Source organism: Leuciscus leuciscus, assembly GCF_965113295.1.
Source record: "Leuciscus leuciscus genome assembly, chromosome: 25".
Classification (NCBI taxonomy): domain Eukaryota; kingdom Metazoa; phylum Chordata; class Actinopteri; order Cypriniformes; family Leuciscidae; genus Leuciscus; species Leuciscus leuciscus.
This window is the reverse complement of record NC_138724.1, coordinates 3,946,994-3,970,377: the sequence shown is the minus strand read 5'-3', so window position 1 is coordinate 3,970,377 and position 23,384 is coordinate 3,946,994. Positions and strand designations below refer to the sequence as shown.

The 23,384-nt window shown below is 37.3% G+C and overlaps 2 protein-coding genes and 2 long non-coding RNA genes across 5 annotated transcripts; 1 reads left to right on the top strand and 3 right to left on the bottom strand.

Moving 5' to 3' along the window:
• Positions 1-401: 401 nt before the first annotated feature.
• LOC309490460 (uncharacterized protein) lies at positions 402-9,194 on the bottom strand. The gene is made up of 6 exons (XM_082159647.1): positions 8,520-9,194; positions 8,100-8,186; positions 7,565-7,639; positions 6,304-6,378; positions 6,093-6,167; positions 402-2,977 (listed from the first exon to the last, which is right to left on the bottom strand). The coding sequence occupies exons 1-6, from the start codon at positions 8,595-8,597 to the stop codon at positions 503-505; spliced, it is 2,865 nt and encodes a 954-aa protein (XP_082015773.1). The 5' UTR covers positions 8,598-9,194; the 3' UTR covers positions 402-502.
• A 2,738-nt stretch (positions 9,195-11,932) lies between these two features.
• On the bottom strand, positions 11,933-15,251 carry LOC309490488 (uncharacterized protein). The gene is made up of 4 exons (XM_082159699.1): positions 14,031-15,251; positions 13,677-13,770; positions 13,182-13,261; positions 11,933-13,013 (listed from the first exon to the last, which is right to left on the bottom strand). Exons 1-4 carry the CDS (start codon positions 14,239-14,241, stop codon positions 12,010-12,012), a joined length of 1,389 nt encoding a protein of 462 aa, XP_082015825.1. The 5' UTR covers positions 14,242-15,251; the 3' UTR covers positions 11,933-12,009.
• Positions 15,252-15,429: 178 nt separating this feature from the next.
• LOC309490602 lies at positions 15,430-17,743 on the top strand. The gene is made up of 3 exons (XR_014202749.1): positions 15,430-15,523; positions 16,203-16,304; positions 16,903-17,743. It is a non-coding gene; the product is annotated as an uncharacterized lncRNA (long non-coding RNA).
• Positions 17,744-19,342: 1,599 nt separating this feature from the next.
• On the bottom strand, positions 19,343-22,356 carry LOC309490591. Of its 2 annotated transcripts, none has more exons than XR_014202729.1 (5): positions 22,219-22,356; positions 21,438-21,539; positions 20,644-20,765; positions 20,374-20,486; positions 19,343-19,716 (listed from the first exon to the last, which is right to left on the bottom strand). It is a non-coding gene; the product is annotated as an uncharacterized lncRNA (long non-coding RNA). The 2 variants fall into 2 exon arrangements; XR_014202730.1 differs by having other exon boundaries at positions 20,374-20,489; positions 22,219-22,355.
• Positions 22,357-23,384: the final 1,028 nt, after the last annotated feature.

Here is a 23,384-nt window from a genome sequence, read left to right as displayed (position 1 = left end):
CCAATATATTGCAATATATGCATTGACCATATATGTATATATATTGATACATATAAAAAAATATATTGCAATCAAACCAAAAAAGGCACTATATTTTTACATGTAATAGTTTCTTTATATGCTTTAATATACTGCAATATATGCTTAAATATATTGCAATATATGCTTAAATATATTGCAATATATGCTTAAATATATTGCAATATATACATGTGCTCTCTCTCTCTCTCTCTCTCTCTCTCTCTCTCTATATATATATATATATATATATATATATATATATATAGTTACATTTTATACTTTCCAAATAAACCATAGCATATGCATGGACATGCATATAGCTATAACCTAAAGAAAATAGTGAAGACAAAAATCTGCATTACACAAGCAACAGTTTTATTGGAACAGAGACCACATTCACCCTTGACTGTAAATGAGAAAAATATTATAAACATATACAAAGATTTTTTCATTCATAAAAATGTACTTTGCCCTTTAATTTTCAATCCTCCACACTGGATCTTGGAGGTATACATGCGTAGAGACTTGCATATTGTGGCAGATCAATTAGCATACATTTTCTTTTGAACAGTGTCACATCAAATATCTGTTTCCTGCCCCGGAATTCCCTTTTCAGACCAACTACATTTTCAACATTAACCAGTGTATTATGTGATCTATCATACTTTCTTCCAAAAGCAAAACATTTTCTGTCACCATGTTGCTCTACTACAATGTAGTAGTATACAGTGATTATGTGTCCATTCAGCAACAGCACAGTGAAGCTGTTCCTTTTCACTACCCTTGTGAACTCCTGTGAGTAATACAGCTCTCCGTTGACTAGAAGTCGGCTGAATATTTTCACAACTGTATCCGCGGTGACTGAAAGTTGCTCTCTCATGACCAGTATCTCTTCACTAGAAAGTTTTCGAGAATAATGCAAACCAAGGGTAACAAGTTGATCGCAGACTCTTTCAAACTGCTTCAGTCTTTTTCGGCCAGTTAAGTTACTAAATAGCTGGATGCATTCAGGCACAGCATTTTTCAGAGCATCATTCCTCAAAAGAGGCAAAATTTGTCTGTATGTGAATTGCTTCATTATCTGTAAAGGGACACACTGAGTGCCATGAAACATTTTCAGTATATCACCATTAAATGACTCAAAAATATACCCAGAATGAGCCCACAAAGGTCCCCAATTCCTGACCGATTCTGGCAAATGAAGACATAAATGTACATTAAATGACACATGGGTCTTTCCATACAGTGTTTCAAATTGTTTGACAAAATCTACAACAAGTTCCTCACATTTTTGTATGTCCTCTGTTGTAATAATGTCCTTGCATAGTAAGTACATAAATGTGACGAGGACTAACCAGTGCTGGTAAAATACCCGGGGCAGAATTCCCTTTAGCACAAAGATACTATAAAACAGTAACCAGTTCTGCCATTCACTAGCCTTCCAAAATCTCCTTTGCTGAAGAGATCGGGGCACTCTTGTGATATTGCAAGGAGGCTTGATTAGCAAGAGCTGTTCATCAAGTTCATTCACTCTATTGCCAATGTAATATGGCTTCTCATGGTTATCACTATCCAGCCACATGCTTGCCATTTGGCGAACCACACCAAGATGTACATTATGCATGTGGTCAGGAGGCATGCCAGATATGATGTCAAAGTGTGGAATCTTTATCAGACATGTGGTCCCTTTAACACCCCTCACAGATGTTTTGGTATGTAAAGCCTCTCTTGCATCAATTATGGTTGAAGCGTGGTCCCTCTTTGGAACGTCTTTGTATGGGTAGACCCTGACAGTGCCATGACCCTTTTCAACTTGTTCACCGGGATGTAAACAGAGGCTGCATCCATACCGACCATTAAACTGGGTCATGTTTTGAAGTATGGGCCTAGCTACCGAATCGCACATCATAAGAGCTGCCACAACTCTACATTGCTCCAAAAGGCTGTTTCTTTTTATCTTAAAGCCCGCAGTTGACAACTTCTGACACTCTAAAGTGAATGGCTTTAAAAATGTATTAACATTTGGCTTTTTATCACCAAACCACAAGCCAAAAAGCAGAACATTTTCCTTGCGCACAGGGTAAGGAAGCTCGTTTACAATCCCATATAATGGCCAAATACCATAGAGTGATGATTTGAATACAGGCACTCCATCACAGTTGAGGGTTAAGGAGTATCCATGAGTACAGTGAAGCGGGCCTCCAATTTTGTACAGATTATGGTACATTTTACCACTTCCAATATCTTCATAAGTTTCAGAATTACATGTACTATCTCTTGATTTGAGACATTGTGCAATATCTTCCCTTTGAAGAAGATGTTCCAACTGTGTTTGTATTGGTAAGTATATAAAGAAGTTTCCATTCTTCAGCGAGCTGTTTTTATCCCACGTTGTGTGGCATACAACACATTGTCCTTCGCTATCCTGGTCACCGATGTAGTACTCACAGTTTGGACAATATATGTGACATTGTAGGTGACCTTCTACAGGCTTAAGCTCTTTTAAGAACAGATGCTTTGAGGTTAACTGTGTGTTTTCTGGACAGTGAATATTGATCAAATCTAGGAGATCAGAGAGAGCCATGCCTGTGAGTCCGTGTCTCAAAACAAATGAAAGTATAAGTAAAAAACTCTGAGCTTGGGTTAGTCGTGAACCAGTGTAAAGTGGCTCTTCGTTTTCCAGAGGAACCTGTTCATGACTGACTTCTCCAAGAAGCGATTCCTCATTTACTGACTCATCAGGGCTTTCATCAAATAAAAGGGAATATTCTTCTTCACTTCCAATAATGGATCCTAGACTGTTATCAGCAATACAGTTACTGGTATTTGGTGAAGCTTGGCTGCAATTAGGTTCATCATTGAAGTGAGGTTCACTCTCTGTTGAACATTCATCTTCAAACAAGAGTGGGGAAGTAGGACTTCTGGGAATAGAATCTCCACAGTCAGCATGCAGGCCCTATAATACAAATTCTGATTAGAAATGTTATTTGACTGTTATTATTTGACCCTCTCACACACAATAAAGGTAAAGAGGTAACGCAAGGGAACTAGGTGAGTTAGAGGATGTGGAAAACTAAAATAAAAACACAATCAAAATCTTTAGAACCAATGCAGTACATAATGACGGTAAAATGCCTCATCACACTCTAAAAACTCCTGGGTCAAAAATAACCCATAATGGGTTATTTTTGACCCAACTCCTGGGTTAAAAAGGGACCAACTAATTTATGGGTTATTTCAACTCAGAAAATTGGGTTATGCTTTTTGACCCACATTATGGGTTAAATACCTGACCCAAATGTTGGGTTTAAAAAACCCAACATCTGGGTAGAAATAACCCAAAAATTAGTTGGTCCCTTTTTAACCCAGGAGTTGGGTAAAAAATAACCTAACTTGGGTCACTATCCCAGTATGCCTTATTTCAGAAAATAAAACTTTGTTTTACATTATATTACACACTTCAAGCACTTTTACATTTTTATTGCATTAAATAAAAATCTATAAGAAAAAACACACACTTGGACATGTTTATTTTCATATTTATTTTAGGTCACACTGTAATAACAATATTAGAAATAAAAAATAGAAAAATAAACAACAATTCTCAGAAGAGCCTCAGGAATTTAAGCCTGGGGCCAACTTTGGGGACAAGATTTTTGATGGTGTCCTCATCAAAGAGAAGAAATGCCTCCTCATCTATCTGAAAGACAGAAAACAAGACAATATGAGTATTGTTAATAAGTCGAGACAATTGTGAACCACTCACCAGACACTCTTTCATTATCAAGCTAACAAATAATCACTTTTAAGGTAATGCAGTGGCTTTTTTATTAATTTTTTTTTACGTGGCCCAAATTGCTAGTTAACTAATGTGGTTATTTTGCAGCATTAACATTACCCATTTTGTGTGAATGACATATTTTCTTTCATTAAAAAGTGTAATGACAGCCCATTCTTATGCATAACAGCTTGAAGACAAGGCACAGTAATCTTTTAGGGTTGTACATACCCCACTGTCGAAGAAGTTGTGACTTTCACAAAATCTTGCACTGACACATTTAAGTCTTATTAAAAAAAAAAAAGTAGGTATAGAGAGATGATATAAGGACAATAAGAGTAAAATGCTCACCTCTAAAATTCTCTGTCAGCTCAGACTTATCAGCGACAAAACTGTGGAGAAAACATAGCAATATAGAGGTTAGCAACAATTTGAAGACTTGACCCGCTTCTTTAACTCTACCTAACGTTACTTCAGCCAGTAGAGCACTGTATAATATGATAAGCACGGCACAGCTGGTAAACATAACTCAACTATTGTGTTGCCTCGTCGCTCTGTAGCCGCAGCTATGGGGCTCGCACACCGGACGAGAAGCGCCGCGTCGCGTCTAGGACAACTCGAGGTATCGCTCACCGGACGTGCACTCTCTCAAGGGGCTCGCGAAGCGCAGCGCCGCGTCTTTAAAATTCGAACACATTATTCTCTATGAGTGTAACGGACACACACACACACACACACACAGCGGCGGTCTGTCCGCGGCACCCAGCAACGGCTCAGGACCGTGTTCAAAATCGCGTCCGCTTGTGCGATAACGTTACCTCGAGTTGTCCTAGACCTAGATGTTGTCGTGATAGCCGCGGCTACATGCCAACCACAGAATTACCACGGCTAGTCTCAACGTAGCAACGTATTTTTTTTTTTTTTTTAGCAAATGGTGCTAAACTAGCAACAGGGACATGGACACAGAAAAGTTAACATTACATCAACACTGAAAATACTCTCTTACCTTGAATATAGATGAAGTTGCACCGATGAAGCACAGGCCAAAACGGATCGAGCGCGAAGCGACGGTTATTTCAAACGACTGTTGTGAGAAAATTCCAGAACAACTGCGAGAGAGAGAGAGAAAGCCAACCCTATAACCCAGAACATGGGTTACTCTTTGAAAAATAACCCAGAAACCCAAACAACCCATGAATTGGGTCAAAATATTAGCCCTATAACCCAGAAAATGGTTACTCTCTGAAAAAATAACCCATAATTTTAACCCAACACAAATAACCCAGAAAATGGGTTGAAGAAATAACCCAGGAGTTTTTAGAGTGCATCAGGTGAAAAGATGCTGCTGGCAACTGCACATATATCTGAGGAAGAATTATTGGACTACTTGCACACCTCTGCTGTACCTGGACTGTACAGATTGTAAAGCCCCTTGAAACAAATGTGATTTGTGGGCTATATCAAATTTAATTTGATTTTACTACTTCATAACTATTGGATAAACTGATTAATGTCAGATAAGTGGCTTGCATCACATCCACTACAAATATTTCTATTTATTGAATATATTAAATTATGTAACTTCTCAGTAATGATTTCATGTAATTTATGTGTTTATCTCCATTAATGAGAATAGGCTATTTAATCTAAATGTTTATATCAGAAGTAAAACATTATTTAAATCATTCTTTTATTTATTTAAACTGTTATTGTGAACATGCACTGTATTTATGATTATAGGACTCATAATGAAGATTTACGGTTTTACTTCATCTGCCGTTATATATGCCGTCAGTTTCACTTAACGGCCCAACGCGCTCGATGGAGCGGGCATTTAAAAAGGGATGGATATTTGCTTAAAGAAATAGGCTTGGTGAGTGAAATTATATTTGCATAATCTTGTAGCTATAGGCCTATATTTCATTTTCTTTACATTTTCTGTCTAAAAGTGACAAAAAAGACATTTAACTCCAGCTCACCATCGGTGTTGCCAAACTGCTCCATCTCCAAATTGTTCGCGTCAAGTTTGTTTTTATAAATCATAACTTTTGCGTCGGAAGTGGTGTACGCCTCTTTTTTCAGTGCCTTTTTTGTGTGTATATGTAACGGTTATAAATGAGGCCCCTGGTCTCTGCTCTACCATTTTGCTGATCTGGCACTAAGCAGAGTGCACTAAACAGGCATCATGCTAATGCTCTGACTGACGGTGAGATGACCAGGGCATTCATTCTAGCTTCCCACCTGCAAACAGCCATATATTCAACTAAACACCACACACACAGTTGAGACTTACACAGCCTTCAGCTCCTCCTGACAAACTTTGTTGTCCACTGAGAGGAACCCAAGGTTCAGAATCATCATTAGTTACCTAAAGAAACAGATTACAAAATAAAAATCCATAGATGGAACACAAGCCAACCTCCATGTTACCAAAATGAAACATGTCTGGTTCTTAGGATATGTCTAAGAAAAAAACTGAAATGTACTGTACACATTATACTCACTGTAATGTGGCCGACATCATGTGCATCTTCAGAGCCATTGTCAAAGTCGTAGTGAGAGGAATTTTCATTCAGGGTCTGTGTTTAAGAAAAAAATACAAAATGTTAATTAACCTTTGTCACATGCACAGTCACCAGCCACCAACAGGATGTAGCATGTTCTATGTAACCTACTAAGTACTACAGGGCTGCCAACTCTCACGCATTGAGCGTGAGACTCACGCAATTGACACTTTTCACACGCTCTCACGCCACACATCCATTTTCTCACGCACAGAAAAATTGTGGAGCAAAGAGGTACTTTTAATATTAAACTAATTATCAGCTCTTAGATTCCGTCAATTTTATTACGAAATTCAGACAAAAATACGTTTGGCGCTTGTAAATGTGACGTGACAGATCGCTGAGCGCCTCAGTTCAAGTGCACGTGAACCGATCATCTGTTACTTTTTTATTTAAAGATGCAGTACAACTTACCGAAAGTATACATAATATCGACCAATTAGTGTTTTTCAACCACGGAAAGAGGTCACTATAACAGCAGGAGAACAATTATGTCACATAACGTTACATTTACCTCAGGAAAGCCATTTAATGACCATAGCATGTTAATTGAATAGAAAAAATAGCTAGAGAGGAGATTTTGCTGAGCACTATATTACATATTTATCATATTTTTACTTATGTCATTAAATAATTGTTATTATAACAAAAACTGCATTATATTTAATTAAATTTGTTATTTTTAACCTTTAATAATACCAGCAGATTGGGCCCTCTATGTTTACAGCATTAGGTAAGATTATTTTTTTAAATAAAATTTAAAATAAACATACAATATTGAATCAAAATCGGAATCAAATCACAAGAATGGAATTGAAATCTTGAAATTTTTGTCAAGCAATAATAAAAACTGTATCCTACCAGTCATTGTACAATGTAAACATTGTAACATGTTGTCACTAAACTTCATAAAATTCTATTTAGTTACCAAATGTTTTGACAATCACAATTACACTTATTGTGATGCAATATTTGTTTTTACAAAAATCTCACTCCAAGCTAAACTCAAAAGTTGGCAGCCCTGAGTACTATAAACACACATTTTACACTTTGTGCTCAAACCAAAATGGTCAACAAAACTTATATGCTATAACTCTATAAATGTTAGTGCTACTGGCCAGAATCTTGCAAAAGTTAAAAGCATAGCTAAAGAGCAGCCTACATTGTTCAACTAAACACCACACACACAGTTGAAACTTACACAGACTTCAGCTCCTCCTGACAAACTTTGTTGTCCACTGAGAGGAACCCAAGGTTCAGAATCATCATCAGTTACCTAAAGAAAAAAAGAAAAAAGTGTTGTACATCCAGCGCACAGCTTGCTCTTGCAGTACCCCACCCCTCCTCCGAAGCACAAACACATTGTGAATGGTTTCATCTCGAGCGGGCATCTCCTATGTTAGCATTACGGTATTAGGGATGTCACGATTCCAAATTCCAGTAGACGGTACCGATACCATTAAAGGCGTGGTATAATGCCTTTTTCACAAGATGTAAAATAAGTCTTTGATGTCCCCAGAGTGTGTATGTGAAGTTTTAGCTCAAAATACCCCACAGATATTTTTAGCATGTTGCAATTATACATTTTTGAGGGTGAGCAAAAACGACACAGTAATTATATTATTACTTTATACTTTAATTATATGACATTACTGTGTGTGTCCCTTTAAATGCAAATGATCGATTTAAATGCATGTCAATATAATATTTATAGTTTTCCAGCACTTGAAACTTACATTGGCCTCTTCTGTAGTTTCTGATAGACTTTCAGAAGATGGTTCACTTACGGGGATCCAGGCATCAAAACTGGCATGAGCTCTTGGCTAAACAAAAGAAAGGACAGTTTCAACGTAATCAATGCAACAAATTTGACCAAAATCTGTAACTCAATGACAATCTAAAAAAGTAATGTATATTGCAAAATTACTAACAATATTGTCATTGCCAAAATGTACTCATAGGCTACACACATTTTAAGATATTAATGAAGACCTCTGTGCAGGAGATGCATCTGGCAATACAATAGTATTTATTTAAAATAAGAAGACAAATAGTAATTCTTTCTATTTTGTGACAAGTAGGATGTTCTGGCTAAAGACAGCACAGCACAAGTAAGGTCTAGTTTTACATTTACATGTTTAAAGTTCATGACTTACCAGATCCTGGTTTGGCTGATCAATCTTGGTCTCTCTCATTTCTTTCCTGGGTGTAAGTGATAGAAAACACTGATTCATATTTATCTTTGAAACATCAAATTATTTAAATGTTTAGCTCACATACATCTATGAAATAAAAATGCTACTGTGACGTGATCATATCAATAGATGCAAAAGATAAATGGTGTAATAATCAGGGATTCTCAAGGTCGCGACCCAAAAGTGGGTCAAAGAAAAGTAAATTATATTTAATGCGCATCTGATGTTGGTCATGTGTTTTTTTTGTGTGTGTGTGTGTGTTTTTTTGTGGAAAAGTAACTTATATTATCTGTCTCCATGTTGTGCAGTTTGCTATTTAATTCACTCTGTACATGCAGGTTGTCATGATCATTTTCTCATATGCTCTGAAATTCACTTGTGAATTTACACAGTGATGGGCAAGCTAACGTTACATGGAAATTGTAGTGAGCCAAGCTATCTGTTACTCTTTCACGAATAAAGCTTCACAACAAAATAGCTACAAAATAGCGGCCGCATATGCGCCCAGCGGCCATAGCTAACGTTACTCTCTATGTCTATGTTGAGAATCTCTGTGCTAAATGCTAGTAAAAGATATTAGCCTTGTTGCAAATAATGTTATGTCATTCCAAGTTGCCTTTCTTTGGCGACATCATGGCTATACACGGGTTTCTTGTTTACAAACAATACCGGATGCGCGCGCATCCAGGAGGCAGAAAACCGCTATCTGTTATGCCGAGTTATGTAAAAGAACATTGTAATTAACGTAGATTTCGCATTGTTTGTAATTTCTTGTTGACTCAATAATAAACTGCAATTTCAGAGTTGGATCTGTTTGTTTGTGTTTCATATTAATATAACATTATGTAAAACGTCCAATTGTTTACGAATCAAAATCCGGACATACTGTGATGCATGTATGAATTATCATGTTAGACTAAGTTAGTAATGTAATAGCCTCTATAGAGCCCGAATTTGCTTTTATACAAGTTAACCTTGTTTACGTTACTTTACGACCTGCAACATATCATGACTGCACACATATAACGTTACTTTACTGTAAATCAAAGATTTGACGATGGATTATGTGGGAAGCCTTAGTACCTCCGACCGTGGCGATTATATTAAAAAACGTACTCTCAGCAATGGTGAGATCTTGCCGGATCCCTACGCAATACCTGACGATCTTTGGATTGTGGATGACAAGAAGTGGCCTGCAATTGTATGGCCTGATATATATAATTATCTAATTCAGACTCCAAGTGTGTATACAAGAGAAATGATTAGAGCGTACAAATCCCTTGATGCATACAACTACGTGCTATGTGGTCATGTGCAGCTCGTCAAATACTTTGATGCTGCACCGGATTTTTGCGTGTTGAGGTCAGATGTGCTCCCTAGTCAAAGGCAAGGCATTAAAGCCAAGCCTTATGATGCCTGGGTGTATGTCCATAAGGGCCTTGGTTACATCCTTACGGCTAACTGCAAATGCATGGCAGGGTACGTCTATCAAAATGTATCTGCCATCACACAAAAATAATGTATGCTAATTCTGCTTTTACTCACATTACTCTGTCCATCACTCCAGCCTAGCCTCTTGTTGTAGTCATGCTGCTGCCATCATGTGTCAAGTTGAACTGTCGGGACGGAAATATGCTACTGAGGAGGAGGTTGCCTGCACCTCCAAACCCAATCAGTGGAAGGATATGTCTCGGTCAAAAGTTCAGCCACAGAAATTAAAAATGATTAACTTCAGCCGTCCAAAAAGGCATCTAACCGAGTTACCCCAATCTCGTTGTGTACCAACACTCCAAAACGTTCCAGGTAGCCTACACACTGAGCCATCTGCATCATAGAGGCGCAACCATTATGAATAGAAAGAATATAACATACAACTTCCTCCTTCTGTCCCACTCTTCCATTTGCCTAGATTTGGAATTACTTGCAACATGTATAATTTAAATGAGCAGATAAAACACAACAGATAGGCCTGCATGTAAATAAATTATGAATACAATTATGAAAATGCAACACCATCATACAAATAAACATTCAAACTGTAGTAAAATGTTCATTGAAAAAGTTGTATTAAATATACTGCCTTTCTATTGAAAATATACAAATCTGTTCCTACACTCAGCAATTATATCCGATGATCTTCAGGCTCTGAAAACAATATGCCCAGATGCTGCTTTGTTTACAGCTATCAACACAGACATGGACTCTGACACAGATACAGCCTCTGAAACTGAATACGAACTCCCTGAACCTCTGACAGCCATGTATGATCCATCTGCAAGGGACCTGTCACCAGCTGACCTAAAAGTTAAGTGTGAAGTTAGCTTTGACAAAATGAGAATAAGATGCACAATTTCTAAACTGGAACATCTACAGGATGTGACTAAAGAGCAGGCAAAGTGCACAACATGGAACATACACAGAGTAGGACGTATAACTGGAAGTACTTTTAACAGGGTTGTTAGATGTAAGCAGTCTTCAGTTGAAAGTGTGGTCAAACATGTAATGCAGTATGACACCAAAGAGCTCACTGTACCAGCTGTCATGTGGGGCAGGCAAATGGAAGATACTGCACGTCAGTGTTACGAAACAGAAATGAGGAAGACACATACAAATTTCAACCTAAAAGCAGTGGGGCTAACCGTAAAAGCAGACAAGCCATATCTGGCTGCTTCTCCTGATGGGGTATTCTCCTGTGACTGTTGTGGAACAGGTTTACTAGAGCTCAAATGTCCGTACAAATACAGAGAGGGACTACAGGGGTCTGAAGCTGATGCTACCTTCTGCCTAGATGAATATTATGAGCTGCGCCAAAACCACTCGTACTACTCACAGGTTCAACTGCAAATGTATGTTTGCCAATTGAACATGTGTGATTTCATGGTGTGGACAAAGAACAATAGCATCACCGCCGGATATGGAGAGATGACCGCTTCCTTGAAGAAACCCTTTCAAAGGGTGAAGTGTTCTTCATGGACCACCTCCTTCCAGAGCTGGTCTGCCGCCGCCAAGATCCCCAGTTGGCTGAAGAGGTCAACTGTCCTCGCTGCAAAATACCCAGCTTTGGCAAAATGATCACATGCATAGACCGTTGCAAGCAGTTCCACTATAAATGTGTGAACATTGTCAGACAGACCAAAAGATGGAAATGTGGATGTGAAGACATAGCCTAGGTGGATACTGTACTGCACATGATGCCCCCCCAAAAAAGTCACCAAGTCATACATCTTTGTTAAATATATACATTAATTTCATTTAGTTTGTTACATTACATCATATTACAAATATCATTAATTATTCATACATCACACAGTTATTACAATCATTATATTGTAAGCTATATTCAAGTTGTTGGTCCGTTTGATCACAACATAAAGTAGTGGTTCTTAAACTAGGGGTCGGGACAATTATTATAATTTTTTTTTTTTACATATATACATACACATGCTGCTGTCTATTTCCGGGGGACCACAGACCTCTTCAGATTTGTGAGACCGGCACAAATGGTGACAATGTGATCTAGCATGTCAACCTGGCTTATTGGTATGACGCTGTTCAATATTTGGAAATTCTTCAGCTGACCAATTACACGTTCTACATGTATACGAACCCTCGATAACTGTCGGGACGTGTCAACGCACAAACCAGACAACTGTGACTTACCCTTAGTGAAACTAGGGATTTTTAAAGTTGCTCCCACACTCGCCAACTCTTCTCTCACTAGGAACCCTCTGTCTGCAAGTATGACATCACCATGGTCAAGTTTGTTTACAAAGTTTGAATCTAATGTAATTAGTTTGTCTGAGGCCCGACCACCCCACCCATCGGACAGAAAGGAAATGGAGCCTGCAGGTGTTATGCCAATTAAATATTTGATTGTGTTCTGGTGTTTGTAATTGGACCAAGTTTCAGCTCTGGCTTTCAAATTGTATGTCCTTTGTATAAAAATTTCAGTACAGTCAATTATGCATCTACAGTTTTTGAATTTGGGTTTAAATGATTTAGGCAAGTTTGCTCTCACTGCTTCCTTACTGGGCCAAATTACTAGTGGTTTTAGGACGGAGGACAGCAGGGGTACCCACTCCCTTAAAATTTTGGAAACAGTGGAGAAGGGAAGGCCGAATCGATATGCTATGTCCTTGTTGGAGAGGGCAAGCCTTAATTTCATGAGCACTAACAGGAGGTGGTTCTCCCATGTTAATCCACCCTTCAGTGTGATCGCTGAGCTTCTTTTGAGAATGCTCAAAAGCCATAAAAAAGCCTGTACATTTTGGAGACCGGTGAAGAAGCAAAGCGCAGAGTCTGAAATAGAATTGAACCCGAATTTGGATTTCTTCAGTTTCTCTTTCAGCTGCTGGTTTTCTTCTTGTACAGCCTCCAGCTCTCTTTTCAGTGAAGAGTAGTCCTCACGCAGCTCTCTATATTTCGTTTCGAGTGCACTCTCAGGGGAAAGCTCATCTACGAAAGAGAGAGAGAGGGAGAGAGAGACATACACACACACACACACACACACACACACACACACACACACACACACACACATTTTACTAAGGAAAGGCAAACACATTGTGTAACAAACTAAAAGTGTCAGTTTATTAATTACTCAAAATTAGGAGTTTGGCATACCTGCAGCTGATTCCAGATCAGGCATGACACCAGGTCTCTCATCAGGAGCCCTTGACTCCCGTCTTCTCTTTCGTTCATACCTACGACAACAGCAGAGGAAGGCATATCAACATAAAAATATCAGCAAACAATCTAGGCTGTTTTCGAGAGCAAACAAAACAATATATGAATAGTTCAGATGCAAAAGCCTCTAAGTGACATCTGAAATTTTGTTCTAGAATGATCATTTTTATCAAGCTTGTTTAAGTTCAATAATTTCACTTAAATGACAATTAATAGGTAATTTTCATTGCCATTTAAGTGAAATTACTGAACTTAAATATAGAAGCTTGATAAAAATGATCATTCTAGAACAAAATTTCAGATGGCACTTAGAGGCTTTAGCATCTGATCTCTTCATATACAGACAGGACACAGAAACTGTTAGAAAAACTGTCAAATAAATGAGGTCAAAATATTTTAAATGACTCAAAAGGTTAAAAAATACGGACAGACCTTGCCACTTTTCCACCACTGTCTATGGTGATGCTGCTATGAGGGAATATGGAGGGAACAAAGTCTGGACTATCACAGTCAAAGGATGGCTCCCCTGGTAGAAAAAAAACAAAACATGACAGATTAGCAATAATTACTTTCTTAATGTTTTATATTAACATTTACTCAATGACAGAGAAATATATCGCGCTGCTAGCTAGCTAGCTATCTGCTACTACTACCAGATTCACTGAACCAAAGCAACGTCTTTTGTTTAATGATAATTGATTTATGAACGTGAACATGGACGAGCATGCAGTGCTAACTCAAACTCATAGATAGAGAATTAAGATAGCTATAAAACAAAACACTTACCAGTTATGAAGTGTGCGCTGCAGACACTCTCACCTCCTTTCGCACCATCCGGACCCCAATCTGCCCTTTTTATGGCTTGAAGCAACCTGGTCTCACAGGATTCCGTGAAATGTCCACGGGCCCTTAACTCAAAATCCGTGGAGCCATCACGGAATCGCCCCAAATTCCGTGATGCGGCCACGGATATTACTCCAATGCAAGTCAATGACATTGACCTTCCGTGGTCCACACACGGATACCCGTTTCAATGACGGAGAACAGATCTCACTCAATCGACGTGCTTTCTCATTTGGAAACGCAACATTTGAAGTATTTGTGAACTTTTCCAACATCAAATGCCATAATGACGTTAACCTGACTGTTATTGAAGCTATTGCATTGTCCTGTCATCATAAAATTTCGGTTTGTTTCAGTTAGCCTAACCAAAGTCCCGTGATGGCACCACGGACCTCAACAACCTGACCTCACTCATGGACGTTGTAATGTTGCTGGCTTGTTTAGGAACTTATAAGCTTTAGGTCGACTGTGTTGCAATGGCATGTAATTAACTTGACATTTTGTCTCGTCCTGTCATCATAAAATCCAGTTTGATGACGTTTTACACCTATTGCTCGCTTGGCTATAGTCAGATCTAAAATCTGTGATAGGAGCACGGAGTGAGTCTGTGGTGAGACCACGGATAACTCCAACGCGCAAGTCAATGACACTCATCTTCCGTGGTCCACACACGGATACCCGTTTCAATGACAGAGAACAGATCTCACTCAATGGACGTGCTTTCTCATTTGGAAACACAACATTTTAAGTATTTATTTATTTTCCAACACCAAATACCATAAAGACTTTAACCTCTCTGTTATTGTAGCTATTGCATTGTCCAGCCATCATAAAAATTCAGTCTGATTCTGTTAGCCAAACTGAAGTCCCGTGATGGCACCACGGACCTCAACAACCTGACCTCACTCACTGGATGGTGTGATGTTGCTCACTTGTTTGAAAGCTTTATGTCGACTGTGTTGCAATTTTGTCTTGTCCTGTCATCATAAAATCCAGTTTGATGGCGTTTTACACCTATTGCTCGCTTGGCTATATAGTCAGATCTAAAATCTGTGATAGGAGCACGGATTGAGTCTGTGGTGAGACCACGGATAACTCCAACGTTCGTGATATGGTCACGTAATTTAATCTATTGATTCGTGCCACGGACACGTTTATTTCGTAATTTTTCGTCTTTCGTGATTACAGCTCGATTATTTCTGCCTGTCGGCTGCAGCAGAGAAGCTGTTTAATCAACATTTATTCACGAGATCTTATCGTGGTTTATGTATTTTTTTTTATGTTATTATTTCGGTCTTATTGCCAGGGAAGCTGGATTGTTTTGCTGTTTATTGATATTTTTAAAATGATATTTTATTAGTAGGAAATCGCGCTGAAGAAGTCTCGTTCCGAACACATCGCGATATTTGGCATCAGTTCACGTGTGTCAGCTGTTGGTAAGTAGCCTAGTAAATAAATACCTAAATACGCTGTCCTAATAATGTGTGATATAATGTCTTTTCTGTTTGTCGATATTAATCTGCCAAATATATCTGCCATTTCCACGGAGACTTTGCGTTTCATTGCTTTCTAATTCAAAATATATGATTAAACACTGCCTGTCACGTGACGTGCTATAGGCTTAGATATTCATATCAGATTAAAAATAGTACAATTAGTTCCAAAGTTGTATTTGTAGTAGAAGCACAGTAAAAACAACACTTACCATGCTTTTACCACAGTAACATTAGTTTAACTGTGATAAGTGTAGTAAAAAGACAGTAATCACAAAACTTACCATGCTTTTACCACACTATTGGTAGTTTTAATGTGATACTTATTGTAAATGCACAGTAACCACAACACTTACCATGCTTTTACCACAGTAACCCTAGTTTTACTGTGATAGGGTGTGGTAAAAGGACAGTAACCACAAAACTTACCATGCTTTTACCTCTGTATTGATAGTTTTAAAGTGATATTTGTTGTAAATGCATACTGTATTAACCACAACACTTGCCATGCTTTTAACGCTTTATAATGTAACATCCAATATTTGTAAGGTAAATCAGTACTTTTTCCTTTAAATAATCCTATATATTATACATAATTATATTTTCTTTTCTCTTTTTTCAGCTGAAAAGACCTAAAGGGCCTTTCGGACTCAGTCAGCCCATTATTGTTTGAGGAGAAGTAAACGGAGGAGACGGAAAGCTGCAAAGGCAAATATTCACGATGGTATGTATGTGTTGGTTTTAACCCTAAATCAAACATTTTATCAACCATTTGTTGTTTCTTAAAACTTTTCTCACAAAACCCATAGCCCAATCAGTACAAACATAGTCTGAAAGTCTTAATAATTCAAAAGATTTAACAAGTTGTCAAATTCGTACGATACTCGTACATATTTGTATACCCGTACACAATCCTGCAGCTTTTACTCCTAGTGCTGTCATTGGCTACTGCCTCAATTCCTGTACATATTTATCGCGATATTTGTAAATCAGTTGCGCCACTTCTTGGAAAGTTGTCGGATATCACACACACTGTGTTCATGTTCCAGTGATACATGATGTCTCTCCACACCTCATAACCTACCTCTGTTTGCAAGAGTGGAAAAGCTTATCTGACTTGTCACATGACATCAGATACTCGATTATTTTGTCATAATCAGAATGTTACACTGCTGATAACTGTCCCGTTTGCATGTAAATCATTTTCATATGATTATTGCTTGCTATTAAAGACATACTTTTATTCATAGAAATGCCCACATATCAGTGAACTTATAACATAAAAATGCTTTTAACATTTAATTATGCAACACTCTTTACAGAAAACATATCCCACAGTTATGGATAAACTCACAACGTCATCATCAAGTGCTGTGCTGGGCACATTGGGCAACAAGTGTCCTCCAACGTATTCGATCCGTGGCCAAGTTCTCCACATCTTCCCATGGGACACTGACATTCTTCAGGTCTTCATGAAACATCTGTCTCTGTGTCTTCCTTGGTCTTCCCTGTCTCCTGCATCCTCCTGGGGGTGTCCACTTCATCACTGTGTTTGGGTGGTGTTGTTTGGGCATTTGTAGGATGTGTCCAGCGAGGTGCACCCTTTGCTCTGTCACAGTTTCTGAAAGTCTTCATGTGGAGTCCCACTCCTCCTCAGGATCTCTTTGATATATGCAGAACCAATATTGAAAATAGTGATTTATCTTTTTCCATATTGTTAAAGCATTTTGTTTTCTCTTTTCAGCTTCATAAACTGTACTTGATTTCTGCCTAATGCCTTTATAAAAAAGGGTCAGTGCTCATCAGGTGTTTTGCTAAAGGACATATTTATTGCATAGTTACAATAAAAGTGACCAATAATCACAAGGATATAGAATGAAAGTTGAGAATGTAAAATGTTGTGCTTATGTTTTTGCCTATTTGTTCTTTAAAGCGACGAAACAAATGTATTTTCACATAACAAAGTTGAATCTCATATTTTGGTTTGTAAATATATAACTTCATCATAGCAATTTTTTGAACGTTAATGTATGTCACTATAATAGATTGCCCCTGTATCTGGATATTTTAAATTAACTGATTTTTATACTGTTGTGCAGTAGTTTTGGCGCTACATTTGTCTTTAAACAGTTTGACATTAAATATTGGAATAAGCTTTCAAAATTGTGTCCATTCATTGTGCTTTTGTTACATTTATTTGAATATAATTGATATATCTTTGACTATACATACACTGTAAATGTTAGAATCACTTTAGTAGGCCTACATGCAATTATCTTTAATTAAAATACTGCAAAACTACCCCTGCTGTAGGCCTTTGCTTAGAAAAAAGTTTCTCTTTCAAATGTATTTATGCATCAGTCTAATCAAATAAGCAAATTTGTGTCATTGATCATGTGAACTCGTTTTTGGACGGTAACCACACAAAGAGTCTTTTGTTTTTAAATATGAGTTTTATAATTTAATTAGAAATAATACATGTTTAACAGCCTTAATTAAATATTTAAGGTATCTATCCCTGCAGCCGGAACCAGAAGAGATCTGTCATCATTTGCCATAAATGGGCATGTAAGTGTGACGCATTTATTCAGCTGGGTTTGTATTGGCTGTGACTTTATCGCAGAACTCGCTGTGATTGGACAATCGTTTAACCCATATAAACTGGCGCTTCATGTTACAAAGTATGGTTTGGTGTTATTATTACATTAGTTATACATTAAGCTAACTATAAAGTGTCTCTATAATGTGAGAAATTACTCCTTTACCGAGATCCTAACCCTAACCCTAAGCATGTCTGCACATTTCAATGAACTACAGAACAATGCTTCCTGTTCCACTGATAGAATGACAGAGATATGTGGGTAATGTAGTATAAAACGTTTAGTAATAAAACAATAAATGTTAAATAAATTATATATTTAATGGACAACTGGATATCTTCATTGCGCAAACCTTTATGACATATATGAGGGACAGGCTGAAATTTGATATTTTACTGTGAGCACTTTAAAAATAACCTTTATGCCAGCTTTCCATATATATCTGAAAACTGTGGCCAACATTATTTATTATACATAGCATAAGCAGTCGTCCTGCCGATTTTCTCTTTGATACACTAACCGGACTTCGAGTTACAGCCATTTGAAATGTGCATTTGTTTGCTCTTCTGGGGGCCATTGCTGGGCCATACAATCTACACAGATATACACACACTATTACTATTACACAAGGGTAATGCACCATTCAGTAAAACAACAAAAAAACAGTGCCAACATTTCCTTTTCACCCCCTGATTGCTGCTTATATGCCTGACATCAGTGATATATGCTTTCATTCAAAAAGCAGTTGTAGATGTGCTAGAATGATCAACATGGATCATCTTCAATTAAGCGTTAAGTATTTATAGCAAGATAGCCCACTGTAGCCTCTTGTTATTCACATAGCTTCCTTTTATTTCACTGCAAACTGGCATACATGCAAGTATGTGCAACTTTTGTTGCATTGTTGTCCCAAATATCATTAACCAGATCTACATTTTTTTATGTCCCAAGTAAAAGAATCATGGTCATTAATTATATGTAGTAATTTATAAGTTATTAATTATATGTAGGCCTAGTTATTTTTTAATTAATTAAACTAAAGAAATAAGAAATTAAAATTTCTCAAATAAAAATTTTTATTTACTGTACCAAACACCACTTTCAATACACTATAGTCACCATACTTTATTAAACAACACTTTATTGGAGGACACAAAATAAAGTTAATAAAGTAGCATAAAGACAAATGAGATTCAAGATAAATAAAAATGTGTCTTCAAAAATACATTAACATCATAATAGTCCATTCACAGCTGCTGAAGCCATAAAATTAGTGCCAGAGAATCATATTCAGTCACCTACAGAAAACAGATTTGATATTGTGTTGGAAAATAATGATTCATTATCACAGCTAAACTGGTTTCTTGCTCTTCCCTGTACGTCTCTATCATGTTCGTGTTCTTCTTCCTCGTCTAAACAGTTTGTTCAGTTGAAGAACAGAAGAACAGAAGATGTGATCACTGATGTGGTGTAGCTTTTTCTCAACCAGAAGAAGAAGTCTCAACATCCCATTGTCAGGTGTTCTCCAGTCCTGGTCTGAAAGTAAAACAGAAAACAGAAACCATTCAAATAAAGTTGTTTAATGGCCAGTCGGGTCAGCTTATGTTCTGCATTATTTAAAGCAGTGATGGTTTACTCTGGCCCTCAGCGTCCACTGTCCTGCAGATTTAGCTCCGACCTCAAACCCTCCTGCCTATTGTCTAGAAATAAACCTGAAGACTTTGGTTAAAATTTTCAGATGTGCTCGATTAGGGTTGGAGGTTAACTCTTAACTAACCTCAAAAAGTAGAATGCAAAGGGCCAGAGTTGCCTGTTCCTTACATAAATTTACAAAGCAGCATTATATAATATACACATTGAAGTATTTATTATATATATATATATATATATATATATATATATATATATATATATATATATATATATTGGAGCACATAATATAAGCTAAGTACTGAACAAAAACTGTTTTACCCATATCAACAGCAACCTATTTTAAAAGATTTTTAAGAAAGGCATTGTCTCTTTTGAGCCTTTGCCAGTGATGCTTGATTTCTTTCCAGACAACATACTCTTCTGTCACTTGTTTCAAGAGCTTCACATGATCAAAAACCAAGTGAAAACCTGTACAATGTAAAATTGTCAACATCAAATTATGTACTACATTTTACAGCATTGTTTCAATTCAAGACATACCAATGGACTCGCGCACTTTTCTGTCTTCTTTGGGCACCAGATGTTCCTTCCTCACCCGAAACAAAGGACTTATTCGATTAGCTTGCGTTGATATAAGGACTGGTCTTCCTTCTCTGCTGTAAAACAAGATAGTCTCGATTTACTCTATGTGCAATTACTATTGTTCCTGAAACATAAATTAAGACAGTATTAAATAAGTTAATTTACCATATGATTCAGGAGAGAACATTTGATGAGTAAATACTGATTGCAATATTCTAGAAACTTCACCTGGGAAGGGCTGATCACGGCAAGATTCGCTGCGACTCACTAGTAGCTCTTGTAATGGTTGGCTCTTAAAAGAGCTGTTGAGTTTGATATTGTAGAGCTTTAAAAAAAAGGACTAAGCAATCCTGCAAAACAGAAAGGAAGGTAATTTTAATACATTACTTGCAAATAGTCAGTTTATAACTGTATGATATGTTTTCTGTAAAGAGTGTTGCATAATTAAATGTTAAAAGCATTTTTATTTTATAAGTTCACTGATATGTGGGCATTTCTATGAATAAAAGTATGTCTTTAATAGCAAGCAATAATTATATGAAAATTATTTACATGCAAACGGGACAGTTATCAGCAGTGTAACATTCTGATTATGACAAAATAATCGAGTATCTGATGTCATGTGACAAGTCAGATAAGCTTTTCCACTCTTGCAAACAGAGGTAGGTTATGAGGTGTGGAGAGACATCATGTATCACTGGAACATGAACACAGTGTGTGTGATATCCGACAACTTTCCAAGAAGTGGCGCAACTGATTTACAAATTTCGCGATAAATATGTACAGGAATTGAGGCAGTAGCCAATGACAGCACTAGGAGTAAAAGCTGCAGGATTGTGTACGGGTATACAAATATGTACGAGTATCGTACGAATTTGACAACTTGTTAAATCTTTTGAATTATTAAGACTTTCAGACTATGTTTGTACTGATTTGGCTATGCGTTTTGTGAGAAAAGTTTTAAGAAACAACAAATGGTTGATAAAATGTTTGATTTAGGGTTAAAACCAACACATACATACCATCGTGAATATTTGCCTTTGCAGCTTTCCGTCTCCTCCGTTTACTTCTCCTCAAACAATAATGGGCTGACTGAGTCCGAAAGGCCCTTTAGGTCTTTTCAGCTGAAAAAAGAGAAAAGAAAATATAATTATGTATAATATATAGGATTATTTAAAGGAAAAAGTACTGATTTACCTTACAAATATTGGATGTTACATTATAAAGCGTTAAAAGCATGGCAAGTGTTGTGGTTAATACAGTATGCATTTACAACAAATATCACTTTAAAACTATCAATACAGAGGTAAAAGCATGGTAAGTTTTGTGGTTACTGTCCTTTTACCACACCCTATCACAGTAAAACTAGGGTTACTGTGGTAAAAGCATGGTAAGTGTTGTGGTTACTGTGCATTTACAATAAGTATCACATTAAAACTACCAATAGTGTGGTAAAAGCATGGTAAGTTTTGTGATTACTGTCTTTTTACTACACTTATCACAGTTAAACTAATGTTACTGTGGTAAAAGCATGGTAAGTGTTGTTTTTACTGTGCTTCTACTACAAATACAACTTTGGAACTAATTGTACTATTTTTAATCTGATATGAATATCTAAGCCTATAGCACGTCACGTGACAGGCAGTGTTTAATCATATATTTTGAATTAGAAAGCAATGAAACGCAAAGTCTCCGTGGAAATGGCAGATATATTTGGCAGATTAATATCGACAAACAGAAAAGACATTATATCACACATTATTAGGACAGCGTATTTAGGTATTTATTTACTAGGCTACTTACCAACAGCTGACACACGTGAACTGATGCCAAATATCGCGATGTGTTCGGAACGAGACTTCTTCAGCGCGATTTCCTACTAATAAAATATCATTTTAAAAATATCAATAAACAGCAAAACAATCCAGCTTCCCTGGCAATAAGACCGAAATAATAACATAAAAAAAAATACATAAACCACGATAAGATCTCGTGAATAAATGTTGATTAAACAGCTTCTCTGCTGCAGCCGACAGGCAGAAATAATCGAGCTGTAATCACGAAAGACGAAAAATTACGAAATAAACGTGTCCGTGGCACGAATCAATAGATTAAATTACGTGACCATATCACGAACGTTGGAGTTATCCGTGGTCTCACCACAGACTCAATCCGTGCTCCTATCACAGATTTTAGATCTGACTATATAGCCAAGCGAGCAATAGGTGTAAAACGCCATCAAACTGGATTTTATGATGACAGGACAAGACAAAATTGCAACACAGTCGACATAAAGCTTTCAAACAAGTGAGCAACATCACACCATCCAGTGAGTGAGGTCAGGTTGTTGAGGTCCGTGGTGCCATCACGGGACTTCAGTTTGGCTAACAGAATCAGACTGAATTTTTATGATGGCTGGACAATGCAATAGCTACAATAACAGAGAGGTTAAAGTCTTTATGGTATTTGGTGTTGGAAAATAAATAAATACTTAAAATGTTGTGTTTCCAAATGAGAAAGCACGTCCATTGAGTGAGATCTGTTCTCTGTCATTGAAACGGGTATCCGTGTGTGGACCACGGAAGATGAGTGTCATTGACTTGCGCGTTGGAGTTATCCGTGGTCTCACCACAGACTCACTCCGTGCTCCTATCACAGATTTTAGATCTGACTATAGCCAAGCGAGCAATAGGTGTAAAACGTCATCAAACTGGATTTTATGATGACAGGACGAGACAAAATGTCAAGTTAATTACATGCCATTGCAACACAGTCGACCTAAAGCTTATAAGTTCCTAAACAAGCCAGCAACATTACAACGTCCATGAGTGAGGTCAGGTTGTTGAGGTCCGTGGTGCCATCACGGGACTTTGGTTAGGCTAACTGAAACAAACCGAAATTTTATGATGACAGGACAATGCAATAGCTTCAATAACAGTCAGGTTAACGTCATTATGGCATTTGATGTT